At 35.7% G+C, this 17177-nt stretch overlaps 1 protein-coding gene across 1 annotated transcript in view; it reads left to right on the top strand.

Moving 5' to 3' along the window:
* LOC150108545 (uncharacterized) overlaps positions 1-17177 on the top strand; it is a 241446-nt gene that overhangs the window by 153975 nt on the left and 70294 nt on the right. The window contains exon 6 of the mRNA XM_090390486.1: positions 8546-8704. Coding sequence (XP_090246612.1) covers positions 8546-8704 — 159 coding nt within the window. The remainder of the gene's footprint in view (positions 1-8545; positions 8705-17177) is intronic.

Below are 17177 nucleotides of genomic sequence, written 5' to 3'. Positions count from 1 at the left end.
GGGCAGTGCCGAAGGTTTGGCCATTCCCCAAAACTTTGCAAGGACAACTTCAGGTGTCTAAAATGCGGTGAGGGCCCCCAGACCATCACATGCACAAAACTAAGATCCGCACCAGCTAAATGCACCAACTGCAGAGGACCTCACCCTGCCAACTACATGGGGTGCATTGTACACCCAAAGAACTGCAGGTTAGCAAAAGCTGCCCTACCACTGCTCCACAGCGACACTCAAGGCAGCGGTGCAGATTGCCCATCAGTCCAAATAATCTCTAATTCGACAACTCAGGAAGGAAAACAAACTGCAGCAGTGACCAAAACTTATGCCGAGGCCATACAAACTAAGGCTATTTCATCCCATGAACAAATAAGCTCTAATTTAACATCAGTATTAACTGCCTCGCTAGCTACCATGTTACAGGAATTCAGTATGACAAATCCATTGCCATCCTCCACGAAAAGACTCCTGCAAGGCACTCATTCAATTCTGACAGCCCTCAATCATGAATAAAAGAAAATATAAGCCTAACTCCCTCGGCTTCATCACTGTGTGGAATGCTGATGGACTGAGCAACACAATCCTGGAACTGCAAGAGTTTACTCAAAGATACAACCCTGATATAGTCTTAGTAAATGAAACACATCTCAGGCCAGCTAATAGCCCTAAATTACGGGGATACGTGTTGTACAAAACAGATAGATTCACTGCTAGTGGAGGAGGCTCAGCCGTATTTGTTAAAAACTATTAAGCCACAATGCCCTGACCAATCCGCAAACCAAGAACCTTGAGATAACAGGTATTGAAGTTCATTCTAACAATACTGGCAGCATCAAAATCTACACTGCATGCAACCCACCTATCATCCCACTGTTAGCATCTGATTTGGATTCCATTCGGCTCTACGGATTCTATTATTATGGCTGGAGATTTCAACGCCAAACATATAGCTTGGTTCAGCTCCACAAACAATAAAGGTTATACATTAAACAATTATTCAACACAAAACTCTACAGTTATAGCTGGACCTACAGAGCCCACCCATCACAGTCCAGTCGGAAGCTCAGATGTACTTGACATAGTCATCCTCAGAAACATTAGATACCAGTATCAGCTGGAAACGCTAAACAAGCTGTCTTTTGACCACAATCCCATCCTACTTAAGCTCGGTATGCTAGAGCAACTCACTCCTCCGCATTCCTTTATACCATGGGACAAACTCTAGAATTCTCCTAGAGCACATCTGCCCAGCTCCCATTATTCACAATAAAGAAGAGATAAACATTGCTGTAAAAAAACCTAACCAGCCAAATCAAAAAAGCAATAAAATCAGTTACCCAAACTACACTCTTTCATCCGATCAGCCAGATCCCTGAGGAAATCATGGACCTAATAAGAGCAAAAAACAAAGCCCAAAAGAGATACCACAACACAAGAGCCCCACAAGCTCTTTTGTTGTAGTATCTAATACTGAACAGATTAAATGGGCAAGTCCGTGAAGCTCTTCAAGAACACCAAAACCAAGACTGGGAAACCAAATTGACTAATTACCCAGAGGACAACTCCATCTGGAAATTCTTGAGATCCTTCTGCACTAAAAGGCAACTTATTCCCCCAATACAGAGCAAGAAGGGAACAGCCCACACAGACAAAGAAAAGCTGAAGCTCTAATAGACCACTTGGAAACACAGTGTAACCCCTGTTACGAAAATTTAAATATCAACCTTATCTACAAAATTCATCACCGGGTCAAGCAACCCTTAAGACAACAAACGGATAATTCAGAACCTGTCACACCTACTTCTCCAGCAGAAATAACAAGTATTATAACCCACCTGAACAACAAAAAGGCTCCAGGGCCAGGTGGCATCACCAACAGATTAATCAAATTACTACCCAGAAAAGCTATAATTCATTTAGTCAACATAATCAACGCTACTCTTAGATTTCAGCACTTTCCCCGCAATCTGGAAGACTGCCGACATCATCCCTATCAAAAAGATTGGAAAGAACCCCCCAACTCCCAGAAAGCTGCAGACCTATCAGTCTTCTACCTTGTCTAGGTAAGATCGCTGAAAAAGTTATTCTCACAAGGCTTCAATCTGAAACGAACAAGTTAGGAATCGTTCCAAAAGAGCAAATTGCATTCCATAAAGACCATAATACAGTACAACAGATACATAGACTGGTTGAGCATATCACAAAAAGCTACAATTGGAACCTCCATACAGCTGCAATCTTCATAGATGTTGCAAAGGCTTTTGACAAGGTGTGCCATCAGGGCCTGCTTTATGAACTCATAGAATTCAACCTACCAATCAAGCTAATAAAAATGATCAATGCATACCTCAAAGACAGATATATGCAAGTCAAAATAAATGAAATTATATCAACAAGATGGAAAATTTGGCTGGAATGCCTTAGGGCTCTCTCTTGGCCCCAACTTTTATTTTCAATATACATAGCTGACATCCCCAAAAACCCTAGTACAACCATCAATGCATTATATGCAGATGATACCGCTCTGTTAGCAAGATCTCTCAGCCCCCAACTGGCAATCAGAAGACTCCAAAGCAGTATTCATACACTAGAAAAGTAACTGATGGACTGGAGGATTCAAGTAAACCCCTACAAAAGTTCAGCTATAATGTTTTCCAAAAAGAAGGTCCAGAGCAAGAAGAACATTGTTAGGAGTCAAGATTCCATGGCAGACTGGAATTAAATACCTCGGCGTGCTGCTTGACAAAAAACTTCATTTCAGCAATCACGTAAAACACATTGGCTCAAAGACATCTAAAGCAATTGCGCAACTCTATCCCATGATCAACAGCTGAAGCAAGCTGGATATACGTAACAAACTACTTATATATAAGATGGTAACACAGCCAGTCATCACTTAGGCATCTCCTGCATGGAGTCATACCTCGAATACAAATATTCAAAAATACAAAGGATACAGAACAAATGCCAGAGGATGATTCTGGATTCCCCATGGTTTATAAGAAACTCCCAGATTCACAGAGAAGTTAACATTCCCTATAACTCCTCCCTTCTCCATGATCTAGCAGAAAAGTTCTTCATCAAGGCAAGTAATCATCCAAACCCACTGATCAAAACAAGCTTCAGACTACAGTGATGCGGAATACTATAAATATAAAAGACCCAAATCTATCATCTATCTTATGCTCAGCTGAACACTGCTAATCTCAATGCCCTCACAGGGCGAGCTTAGAGCTCAATAACACTCCACTCAAAGAATTTCCCTCACAGACAAAGGGGAATATGAAAAGCATTAGTGCTTCACCCATCAAACAAGTGATGTTCTGTCTTGGTATCACCTCTTTTACTTTTTGGCTCCCACTGATTAGGCCTCAATAAAGGTCGAAACTGATCTGGGTAGTGACCCTTCCCATAATGCATAACATTTACATGTCAGTAAGGATATGTGCTTTGCATTATGGGATACCAAGGCAAGTAATGTGAAGTCATTAGCATCTTTATACAAGTTACCCAGTTCTGAAAATTGTTTAGGTGCAAACTTTGTTTGCTTACGCTTGGATAAAGGATTAAACCAAGAATATAATTTCTTGGCATCTTTAATTTAAAGTGCCAAGAGAAAAGCTGTTCAGAACTCTTGAGTTATATGAGGTAAATGGAACATTACACAAAGCAATATATAATCTCCATTTAAGTTGTAAGACAGAATTAAAGGAGGTATAAAATCAGTGAGAGAGTTGTACACTATCTTCACTGTTATTTATCATCTATGTGGATCACATTATGAAAGAAAGTGGCATTAAATTTTATACTAGAATCAGTGATATCAAACTTGCTCTGTGCTTCTTATTCCACTAGATTAGTTTATTCCTAAATTAATCTAGTTCAAGTCTCCAGGATTGTTTAACTAGATTGAATAAAAGCTGTAACAAATTTGGCATGAAAATTAACAATAGAAAGATTAAAACAATGAAGATAGACAGGAACATGGGAAAAAGTTATGTATCTGAGTGTTGAGTCAGAAATAAAACAGTTGATCAAAAACTGGATACCACATTTATGAAAAAAATTAGGAAGTGAACAGATGACATCAATGTCAGAATATGAAAAATGAAAATATCAGGAAGAATTTAAAAATGCTAAAATCAGAATGTATATATGCATATATGCTGTGTAAGTGACGTTTACTATCTGCATAAAGGTTTTTGATTCAGTGTCCAGTATGTGTAATATATGTAATTACACCTGTTTTTAATCTTTTTTTTTTTTTTTTTTGTTTTGTTTCATCGACACCTATTTATGTCACTCTGGTGCTTACTAATTTTTCTGATAGTTTTTTTTTTTTTTTTTTTTCTCATGTTGATGGTGCCATTCTTCAACTCTGCTGATGTTGAATAGGAGTTTGTTCTGTTTCTGATCACTCTCTTTTTATAAAATCAGAGATGCAATTGATCGATGCATGTTTGAAATGGTATGAGGTACATACCATGATTTTTTAAATTCAAGAATTGGATAAAAAAAAATTGAAAAAGTTTGAAAATAGGCTTTTTTCATTGTTAACAATGCATTAGAAGTATCAGAGTGAAAATTAGGCAAAAGCAGGTTTGTACAAAAGTAATGACTGTGACTTTGGCAGGAGATCAAAAAATGTGGTTATTTTGACACAGTATAGATTTCATGATTTGACCCCCCTCCCCCCATCAAAATTAGTTTTGGATGTCTGATTTGTTTGTGACTATTTTACAGCTTTAGTATAAACAGAAAAGGAAGATAGTTTTTATGAAAGTTAGTTGTGATATGTGTGATACTTATCTTGTACATATTTGGCATACTTTTTGAGAATGTAAAGTAGAATGGGTGAGTGATTGTTTTCATACCAATAAGAATTGTTTCAGTAATGCTTTGACTAGAAATATTTGAATCAGAAGATGGAAAACAGTAATCCACCCAGGAAAAAAGGCATTAGAATCACAAAGATCATTCCACTTGGCATATTTTTTTAAAAAATCTTAAAATGCCAGGACAGGATGAATGTGGCTATGCATGTGCTGCTCCATGTGGAAAGAAATTAGCATGAAAACTGTGATCTAAATTGACGATATTTGTGAGCATTCTCTCTGATTTTATAGATGAATATTTTGGGAATATTTTGGTGTTCTTCCCTTTGCAAAATAGTTGATTTGAATATACTTGGAGAAAAGAAACATAATAGTCTTTTTGGGGGGGGCGGGCTATTATCAGTTCATAAAACTTGTTTCTGCTGTTAAGGGTGATAAATAATTAAATTAATTTATAAGCAATTGAAAACATCTCCACTACACTGGATTCCTTTGTTTCTCTGCTCTACACTGAGCTTGTTAAAACATGAGCAGTGGTTATTAGACATCTTTTTTTTTTACAGTCGAGCTTCAAACATGCTGAACCTGCTTCCCTTCATCTTTTCATTCAAGCTGCCCCTGTTCTATGAAACAGCCTTCCTTACAAATTTCCGCTACAACTATAACACCCTCCTCTTAAAAGTTTCTTTCCTCAACTCTTGCATACACATGGATGGTACTAGTATGTGATCAATTATTCTTTGGGGGAGGGGGGGGGATTTAATATTCCTTTGCAGAAAAAATTGTTTATTTATATTTATTACTCTGCTTCATCTATTAACATTAATAGATATGGTATGAGAAATAAGCAAATACATTTTAATGCAGATAGTTCTAATTTAATTTACTTTGCTGAAGCAGCTCACGTGGTTACCCTTGACATTTCAAAGGCATTTTATTGGGTTTGGCATAGGGGTTTACTTAACAAACTGCCATCCTAGTCTGCCTTCCTCACTCTGCAACTGGATTCCCAACTTTCTCACTGATCGCTCACTACGTGTCGTCGTGGATGGTTTACTCTTTTCAGATTTCCCCACCAATGCAGAAGTACCCCAGGGTTCAGTTCTTTCACCCACTCTCTTCCTCTTGTATATAGATGATCTGCTCTCACATACTTCAAATTCTATCCATAGCTTTGCCAATGCCAGTACACTCTATTCCTCCTTTTCATTCCAGTGACCTGAACTCAAATCTCCTAGCTTTATTCCAATGGGGCAAGGACAACCCTGTAATCTTCAGTGCCACCAAAAGTCAATTCCTTCCGATCTCTCACAAGAAAGAATCCCCCCCCAACCTCTGCCTTTAGTAATACTGAGATATCCAAACACGATCAGATTTCTCTTCTTGGACTGACCTGCACTTCCAATCTTTCCTGGCACAACCACATTTCAACTATAACTTCTGCAGCCACCAAAAAACTTGGTGTACTTTTTCTTGCAAGACACTACTTCACAGCTACTAACTCTATGCAAAGTCCAAATCCACCCAGCCATGGAATATTGCTCCCATATTTGGGGTGGTGCACCAAAATCCTCTCTAAGGATTGCTCAGTTCTATCTAGAAGGTTAATTAATGATTCCTATCTCACAGATATTCAGTTTCTGCCTTGTACCTCTTCTACAGAGCATTGTCATGAACAGTGCTCTGCTGACTTGGCCATTATTATTCCTCCACTCTCTTCCAAAATCATTAAAACAAGAGCCACTGCTAACCAGCACCTTTTAACACTCTGTCTTGAAAATTCACTGAACCAGTTTCACTGTCTCTTCTTTCATTTCATAAAATGTGAACATATTCCTCTTTTCTTCTATTCCTCTTGCCCACACACACCAATGTGTTATAGGTCTTGTGGCCTTTCTTGTATGCATCATATATATATATATATATATATATATATATATATATAAAAGCTGAAGTTCATCATCATCAAATTCCTGACATGAAAAATTTACATCATTACTAACTTCCTATCTACAATTTTCCTCCAAATCAGTCTGTTACTTGTCAAGACTCCAACACTATGAGATCTTATATTTCTATCATCTAAGACACTTTGTACCGTATCAATCCACCTATATCTTGGTCTTCCTCTGGATAGTTTTCCTGCCAACCTGGCAGAGAATACTCCTTTTGATAATATTTCCTCGTCCTAAGTGACCATGCCACCTGAGATTAGCTCTGCTGATGCATTCCTGGATGCTGACAATATCAAGTTCTTTCCTAATATCTTTGTTTTTAATATGATATTGCAGTTCATACCATCCGTTCACGCCTCTAATCTTTCTCAGGACCCTCATATCTGCGGTCTCTAATCTTTGGTCAAGTGTTTTACTTCTGACTCAGCTCTCAGATCTATAAGTTAAAACTGGTTTGAACACTGTCTTGTATACAGCTAATTTAATGTTCAGACTAATTTCTGTCTTATTCCTTATGAATTTATTCAATTGACTTCCTACCACACCAGCCTTGTTGGTTCTGTTGTCTATTTCCATATTTAATTTACCGACTGCACTTAAAGTCGTGCCTAAGTAGCTGAAATGGTTTACTTGTTCCACAGGTTCTCCGTTCAAAACACAGTTGACAGTTTCAACGATTCTACCTAAATTTTCGTTGTCTCTGTCTTTTCATTGCTGACCTTCATACCATATCTATTACAACAGTTATTCAGTTTAGTGAGAGAATCTTGCAAACTTGTAGCAGATTTATTTAGAAGTATTACATCATCCGCATAAAGCAAAGAGCTGACATTAACATCTCCAATTGTGATATCATGTTTAATACCACTTTCCTTTATAATGTGATCCATATAGATAATGAATAACAGAGGGGATAATGTACATCCTTGTCTCGCACCAGATTTAACATTAAACCATCTTCCTGTACTTCCTTCAATTCTAACTGCTGACTTGCAACTCAAATAAAAACTAAGTATTGCTTGATATAATGCCCCATAGATTCTCTCTTGGCACCTTGTCGTATGCCTTTTCCAGATCGACTAAACTTAAATACAGATCTTTGTTATATTTCCATGCTTTCTCAACTATTTGTCGTAAAGTGAAGATCTGATCCTGACAACCTCTATTTGACCCGAATCCAGCTTGTTCTTCACCAAGCTTCTTTTCCACAATCCTTCTCAACCGTTTCTCAGGTATACTTGAATAAATCTTATCGGTAACACTCAGTAAGGAAATGCCTTAGTAATTCTCACGTTGAGTTTTATTTCCCTTTTTATATATGGATACTATGAGAGCTCTACTAAAATCATCTGGAATTCATCCCTCTGTCCAGGCCTCCTGAATTATGCAGTGCAGCCATTGTAAGACTTTTATACTCCATACTTGTGCATCTCTCGTCAAATATCATCTGCTCCTGCTGCCTTTCCAGTGGAATAGATCGGAATAGGTTGTCCATAGAAATGGAGAATTCTCCATCTGTGAATGAATTTAAAGAGTCTGTGTGAGCCTCCCAAGATACGTAGTTATTTAATTGCAGGATTGGGAGGAATTTACATAAAAAATTATACATATATATGAGTAATGATAATTTTAGTCTATTCACTAATTAACATTATAGAGTACTATAAAAATTTTAGATTCTTATATATCATCATATAATAATGATAATCATTTTAGCTCATTTCATTAATTCACATTATAGAATACTGAAAATAATTTCAGGTTCTTATATAAGCAGTTAATGGCATACAAAGCAGGAAAAGAGCATCCAATTTTGGAACCTTCTTCTTCTGAAAATCACTTACTTAGAGTTCATTCAGACATTACATTTCATCTATACATATCTACTGCTCCATGTGGTGATGGAGCTCTATTTACGCAGTAAGTAGAATACAACTTTATTAGTCTGTTAATTTTTACTTATAAATTTCTAAATAAAATTGTTTACTTCTGACAAGGACAGCTTAAAATTGTTATTAAATTACAATACTCTCAAATTTAGGAAACTTTTTGAAAATCAGAAAGCACTTATTAAATAATTTTTTAACATCATGGAAAAACACAACAACATGATATATTAACTAACATACAACTCAAAAATGTAGAACTTCCCATGTAACATTTTATATAGTACTGACTCCTTGGGCTAACCACTGTAATTATATGGGAGCAAGTTTCAATTGCTTTCCTGTTTAGCCAAGTAGATATTGTTTTTGCTTTTCACTCTTACAACCTGTAGTTTGAATTCTATTGAGACATATATATTTGTGAATCTGTAATTCATCACCAGATGTGATACCACTATTATGCTTGAAAAATGTTCCTCTAGAGAAAAGTTTCTAGGATTTTTAAATTTCTTTTTTTAATGTGAATGCTACTCATTTAGGACTGTATTCCTGTATAGTATAATTACTATCAGTGTCATGGGATGGTTAAGGGCTAGATAATCTTGGAAGCCCATTCATAGGTTTTTTCACAGCACTTCAGTATGCAAGGTGATGACTACAATGGGTGGTTGAAAATCATGTACCACCTGATGATATTAATAGGTATCCATATCTGCTGTGGAATTTAAACTCCTAGCCTGTTGGTTGCTGAGTGGATATCGCTGTTCAGTAATATGCTTTGGATCTTCAGACCTTTCATGATCAGGAATATCATAAGAATTAAAGCTAAACTGCACTATAAAGGGAGCAAACTTTGTTTCACCAGTAATCATATATAAACAACACTTCCTGTAACTGCTGAAATCATACTACTTTGGATACTTTTTTAATCTTACTGGATATAGAACAAAAGTTAAATTATAGTATTATCTTGTGATTGTTAGAAATGGTGTATATACTAGTAAATACTGCTTGCTGCATTATCAAGCTCATTAATGCAAAAAATTATTGGCAAAGATTAATAAATTTATGGCAAAGAGGTATTAACTAGAAGATATTATTTAATGGAAGTGACACTGATACAAATCAGTAATACTGAAGGAAATCTTGCATAATTAATACTTATCCATAGAAGAAAGTGTCATAATAAATCTGGAATTGGTTGCATGAATGATTGAGTTCTACAAGAAATAATATAAAAGAAAACTGGAAATAGGTCAAATTTTATGATTCAGCTAAGTGTAGATCTAAAAATTTATTAATTTATTTTGTGGTAAAAAATACATTTTTTACCACAAAATTTATTTGGCAATAATTTGTGGTAAAATTATTTATTTGAACTTCATGGTGGTCTTACAAAATTAAAGAAGCTGTCCTGGTCAAAAAAAAAAAAAGAAAAGAAAGTATATTGAAAGTTGTTAGTAAGTCAACATATACTCAGAGAGAATAAATGCAGAAAAAATGTAAACAACTAATCTTTGTGTAAAAGAAATAAAACAAAAGTCATGGAAAGAGACTATCTCAGGAAAGTGAAAAAATGTTTCAAAAAAACTATTGAAAAACGTAGAAAAGGATGAAAGAGTAAAAGTAATCAGAGATGTAAAAGGTGACCTAAAAGCTGATGATAAAGATATTCTGGATGTCTGGAGTAAAATGAAACAAGACATTGACAAAACAGTGGTATAAAATATTGATGAGGAATGTTATCTTCTGATAAAATTCCTCAGAAGAAAAATCCTCCATAGCTCAGTTGGTATAGACAAGCCCTTTGATTGGAAATACCTGGGTTCGATTCCTGTCAGTGAAGTGAGGAACCTTTATCTCATCTTTCAATGAAAGGTGAGTTAGTTGGCCTCGTATGGAGGTAGGGGGTAGTCACCCAGAAACTCTGGTTTTTCATTCCCCAGAACAGGCAAACCGGCCCCATGAGCACGCACGGATTTGTCACGAACTCCTCATTAGGGAGACTCTACCTGTCCTAAAGGGATGGATGAGATCAATCAATCAATCAATGTTATCAGGAGTACACGTCAATACTTGAGGTAGATAAAGCCATCAAAAACAACAAAGGTTGAAAGACAGCTGGAGCATATGATATTTAACAAGAGATGCTCAAATATGGAATATAAGAGTTTACAGTGGCCATTGCATAATTCAGAAGGTGTCACCTGAAAGTGAAATTCCAGATGACACCTTCTGAATTATGCAATGCAGCCACTGTAAAACTCTTATATCTCCATATTTGAGAATCTTTTCAAATATCATGTACAGCTCCCATTTATTAAAAAAAAAAAAAAAGGAATTAAAACTGAAAACGAGAATTATAGAAGAATTTCCCTGCTGTGGTCCAACTAAGAATCATGCAAGCATATTTTAAAAGAAAGACTACGAAGAATTTGGGAAAGACAAGCTGGATTCAGACCAAATAGAAGTTGTCAGAATTAGATTTTCACTTTAAGTCAGATAGTCGAGAAATCATGGGAGTATAATATTGTAAAGTAATTATTTGGACAATAGAGATATGGAAAACCCTAATTAGATCTCTTAACACACACAGGAAATGAACTTCATTGCAAACTACAGAACGTTCCTTAGCAACAACTAGTTGATCATGTACACGCGATACATGTATCACTCACGTTCACTGCTATTTAGTTTGTAACTATAATCGTTAGAATTTTACTGTTATTCATATTTGTATAATGTTTTTTAACCTAAGTGCTTGTACCCTGAAGATGCCAACAGCTAAAGTTTGGTGAAACTAGTAGGTTTAATAAATATTTATTAGTTAACACTTGATCTATTGTCCGAATAATTACTCTAGTTAGATGATCAAGAAAATAAACATTCATTATAATATTGTAAGTTTCATAGATTAGATCTGGAAAAGGCGTATGACATGGTATCAAGAGAAGAGCTGTTCAGAATGCTACAGTTATATGTTGTAAATGGTACATTGTATCGAGCAACACATAGGCTATGTTTACATTGTAAACAGCAGTTAGAATTGAAGGATGTACAGGAAAATAAATTTGTAAAATCAGATGCAAGACAAGGGTACACACTATCTCCACTGTTATTCATCATCTATGCAGATCACATTATGAAGGGAAGAAATGAATTAATCCTGATATCAAAATTGGAGGTGTTAATCTCAGTTCTTTACTTTATGCCATTGAGAAAGAGAGAGAATAAAGTGGTGACATAGTATAGAGGTTAACTCTGAAATCTTCAGAAAATTGCTGTCAGCACCACTTTTGTTGTTGTTCTTATTCAGTGTAGACCAAGATTTTTTTAATTTCTTTTTAAAAACTCTTAGAGAACTTTAAATTGCACATGCTTGACATGGTAAGATGACATTTATCAAAATCATAAGTGCAAGAATTGGAGAACAACTCACATTGACCTTTTTTTTTTTTTTTTGTGGGTTTACAGTGTAATAAAAACAATCTGAGTGCAAAAGAGGTGGCAACATAATTGCACAAGTGGTTAGGTCTTATAAGCTTTTTTTATTGTCATTTGGACGGGGTGCAAGTTTCCTGCTTTTGTCCTTTACAAAAATCAATTTTGAATATGTTGATAATTTGTTTGCAACGTTTTTGAGCTTTAGAGTAATAAAAGACAAAAGACAATATTCTTGATGTTTATTTTGTAGAGCTATGGCACACTTCTTGGAAAACAAGACTTAGTTAAGAGATGAGAATTCAAAGTTGGATGTTGGGTGAATGTTTCCATACCAATGCAAGTAAGTCAGCATATATCTTGAGAGAATATAAAGAAAAAAAATTAAGAAAGCTAAGTTATGTGTAAACGTAAGTAAATAAAAGTCATGGGAAGACTATTAAGAATATAAAAGATAAATATCAGGAAGATGGCAGAATGTTTTGGTGGCTATTTGATAAAACTTAGAAAGGAGGAAAGAGTACTATTAAAGAAATCAGATAAAAGAAATTATAAAACTGAAGTTATAGATATTCTGAATGTCTGGATTAATTACTCAAAAGCATTAAATCAGAGTGACATAGGGAGTGAAATGTAATCACATCAGGTAATCAAGTACACATCAGTACTTGAGATAGAAAAAAAAATCATCAAAAAGGAATGAAATGTAGAAAAGAAGCTGGAGTAAATTTGACTAGAAATGGAGGGATAAAAGTTTTATAGTGGTTACAACTACAATATATAATTCAGATGGTGTGAGCTGAAAGTTTAATTCTAGTTAATTGGAGCAGAGTTATGGGAAATAAAACTGAATGGTGAAAATGATAGAAGAATTATAGATTTGGGTGAAGATATCCTTTCCAAGCTCCTTCTGCTTGTAGGCTTCTCTAAGAGCGCTTTAACCTACCTGCCTTATTTTCTATGATGGTTCTTCAACAGAAAATAGATTTCTTTTAATCCTTGATGTTTCTTGAGTTTTTTTTTTTTTTTTTATGTATTGTAGTTGGTAGCTACAAGTACAGCCTTCCTCCTTTTTCACCCGAGTTTGGGACCCAGCAATGGCAGAATTAATTAACACAAAGTGGTTGAATGTTGTAGAGTCTAATAAGAAGCTCAGAAATTAATGCTAAAAAAGGAATCAAAGATTATAACAAAGATATAAAAACAAATGTGTGGAGTAAATAACAATGATATTTTTAATGTGTGGAGTATTATTTTTGAAAACTTATTAAATAAGGCAAAAGAGAATAACGATAAGAAATATCCATGAGATAAGCAGGCATCTAGGAACCTGTAATGCATAAAGGTAGCTGTAGTAGATATGTATTGTTGAAGTGCTGAAATATGGCAATGTTAAAGTTTTACATTGTAAACTCCAGCATATTTATAGAAAGGATAAAGATAACCATCCTTTCTATAAATATGCTGGAGTTAACAATATTCCATGCTCATGTGGTTCAAGTTACATCAGGCAGTCATCAAGAGAAGCCTCGAAATTAGATGGAAGGAGCACATTGGTTACGTCAAAAACAACAGACAAGACATATCAGGACTGTCATCTCATTTTTCTGTAACTAACCATGTCATTGAGTGTGATAAAAGCTGCTCCCCTTACATAGAAGAAGACTACCACTCCCTGTTTAAAGAAGCAGCTACAGTTGCTCGCTCTGTTGATAACCTTAACAGGAACCAGGGTTTAATACTCCCAGAGATATGGAAAACCCCAATTAGATCTCTTAACACACAGGAAATGAACTTCAATGCAAACTACAGAACGTTCCTTAGCAACAACTAGTTAATCATGTACACACACGATACGTGTATCACTCAGGTTCAGTGCTATTTTAATTTGTAACTATAATCTTTAGAATTTTACAGTTATTCATATTTGTATAATTTTTTTAGCCTAAGTGCTTGTACCCTGAAGATGTCAACAGCTAAAGTTTGGTGAAACTAGTAGGTTTAATAAATATTTATTAGTTAACACTTGATCTATTTGAAAATAATTCTTTATCCAAGTGTGAGCAAACTTTGTTTGCTCACACTTGGATAAAGAATTAAACTAAATTTATTATAGTCTAACCAAGTGAAAAATAAACCTTCAACATCTTTCTCTAAATCCAGAGTAATTTAATAAAAAGGTGGCACACCTTTTGGCAACTCCTATAGGTAAAGATGACCTCGCCATTGCTTCTGCCTGGTATCTCCACTTCTGGGCCTGGCTCCCACTGAAGAGACCTCGATAAAGATCGAAACTAGTCTGGGTAGTGCCCTTCCCTTAATGCATAACATTATACATATCTGCAAGGAGATGTGTTTTGCATTATGGGAGATACTGAGATAGGAGTGATGTTAGCTTGGTCCACCTTTGCTATGAGTTTCCCGGTGTTGTACTACCTTACCCCAGGCCTGAAGATATTTTCAGTCGCAAACTTTGTTTGCTCACACTTGGATAAAGGATTAAACTAAATTTAAAATAGCTATTTCATCTGAATTCTCTTTTAGCACCGATGTTGATATACCATCAGTCCCTATTGCCGAATTCTTATTCGATTTGTACAACAGCTGTAATATCTCCTCTTCATATACCTAAGTTTCTTCATCCAGTGAAGAGGTGGCAGTGAACTCATTGTTGCATACACCGAGTTGATAGCTTTTAACAAAATTGGCACTCATTAGTTGTACAACCTCTTCTGCATCTGTCATTCACACCATCTGCAATCAGAAGAGTTATTCTTTCATATTCATTCTTTCTTTCTTTTACTTGCAGCATATGATAGAATTCTTGTGGGTTGTCTTTAGCACTCAGGGCCATCTTCTTTTCATACTCACACTTAGATTTCCGTACAACAATTGTGACTCTTCTAGCCTGCTGCTTATAATTTTCATAACAGACATCATTCTTATGCACACGGTATTTTTTCCACGGCATCCTTTTCTTACGAATTTTTTGCTTAGTAAGATTACACATCCATTTGACTCCTATCCTATTTATTCTTCAAACTCTTGGGACACATTCTAATATTGCATCATTTAAGTATCTTTTAAATGCTTCCCATGCACTATCGATATCATCCCATACCATTTTGCTGAACTCAGTATGCTCCTCAGTCGATCATAATTTTCTGCTTTGTAGTTCAGCATGTAATGTTTTCTGAAAGGAGCATTCATAAACTTAGTCTCTTCCCAGCATGATCACTATAACTAACCAGAGGTAGAATAGTTAACTGAAACACCCACTGACACTATAATCAAATCTAACACTCTTTAACCTTAAGTTCCTTCTCTTACATGGTATTTGCGGAAATTGTCTTGCAACAGATCAATAAATTCAGTATCATTCTCATGAGATTTTACTGTTACCCAGTTAATATTTGGATAATTAAAGTCTTCCATTATGATTACTCTTTTCGCACCCATTATCTCTATTGGTGATGCATTTCCTCATCACTAACAACCGATCCACCAGGTCTGTAACAACACGCCCCTAGATATTTGATCTTGTTAGATTCCACCTCACACCAGATGGCTTCAAACTCACTGCCACAACACTCTTACTAGTACTACATTCATAGATTTCAACATTAACTGGATTCAAGTCATCCGATATCATTAACAGCATGTCCCCCCCCCCTCCTCTCCTGTGTAGCCTTCATAAAAATACTGTACCCTCTACACTCAGTACCAGTTAGTATGTCTGATTCTGATAACTAGGTCTCATTAATGCCTACAATCTGAGGTCCCAACATATTGATCAAGGCAACAAACATCATCCCATTGTTTCTGATACTCATAGTATTTGTATACAGACATAATAATCTACCTGCTTGACACAGTTTGGACAACTTGCAGATCTCTATTCTTCTCTAGTGCCTTACATGTAGGTATGTTTGCTCACATTTGATGGATCTGAACCAGACAAACACAAAGTCGAAATCGTTCTCTCCTCAATCATATCCAGTGTATTGCTCATTCCTATCATTAACACAATTGTACAACATTGTTGTTTTTTTACACTCATATTCTCATCATTCCTCCCATTATTATTTAGTTTCCTTGATTCTCTGTTAGTTCTCATACTAGTTATTAGTTTTTCAAGACTCCTGATGCCAAATGCAGTCAGATGTAAGAATGTATGTATGCAGTTTTATCTAAAGTTTCCCTCAGATGTAATGGATTTTTTTGTCCTGATTTTTGTATGTGGGTGGGAGAGAATATGCAAAGAGCTCTGCTAATTTTTGTTTTGAATATGATTGATTTTAGCAGAGAGGCTAATGTGATTTGAGTAGATGGTTCTAGCTCTGTTTGCTAAAGATTGATAATACCTACCAGTAGTATGAATGATAAATTTGCTGTTTTATTTACCTACCAGTAGTATGGTGTGATAGGTGGTGTATGTACCTTCCAGTGAGGTTGGTTGAAACATGGAAAAAAAAAACACCATGCTTCACCACAACAAATTAAAAAAAGAGAGACTATTCTTAGAATCAGCAGCAGCTCTCTGAAATCAACCAAATCTTAATAAATACGGTTGCATTAAGCTTCCTAAGATTTGGGAAACACTTATCACCAGAGGTCCCACCCTACATTCCAGGCCACCTACAACCACCCTTAGAGGGTGCTCCACCTAGTTAGGACTTTAGTGTCACCCACGTGGTTGGGCTTAGTATTGTTGTTTGTTATTTGTGTTTATGTTACATTAGTTTTTTTGTAATCCCTGAAGATGTCTCAGTGACTGAGACGAAATATAGGAGGTATTAAATTCTGTTTTAATCCTTTCTGAGTGTTGTAAAAAATCCATTAAGCCTCCAACATGATGTCCTCACAGCACTTAAGCCTCTACACACAAATCACCAAGTTCAATGGAGGAAAAATCTTCCTCCTATACAGAAACCAATTTAAAACAGAAAGACTATTTCTGGAATCCACTATTACACTACAACATTCCCCAAACTTGAACAAATTCAGCTGTATCATGTTGCCAGAAATCTGGAAGATCATCATTTTGACAACTTCAACAAGTGTCC

Source organism: Typopeltis vanoorti, chromosome 3, assembly GCF_054136105.1.
Source record: "Typopeltis vanoorti isolate ZY-2024b chromosome 3, IOZ_Tvanoo_1.0, whole genome shotgun sequence".
NCBI classification, from domain to species: Eukaryota; Metazoa; Arthropoda; class Arachnida; order Uropygi; family Thelyphonidae; genus Typopeltis; species Typopeltis vanoorti.
The sequence above is the reverse complement of the archived record's forward strand: the minus strand, read 5'-3'. Positions and strand labels throughout refer to the sequence as shown.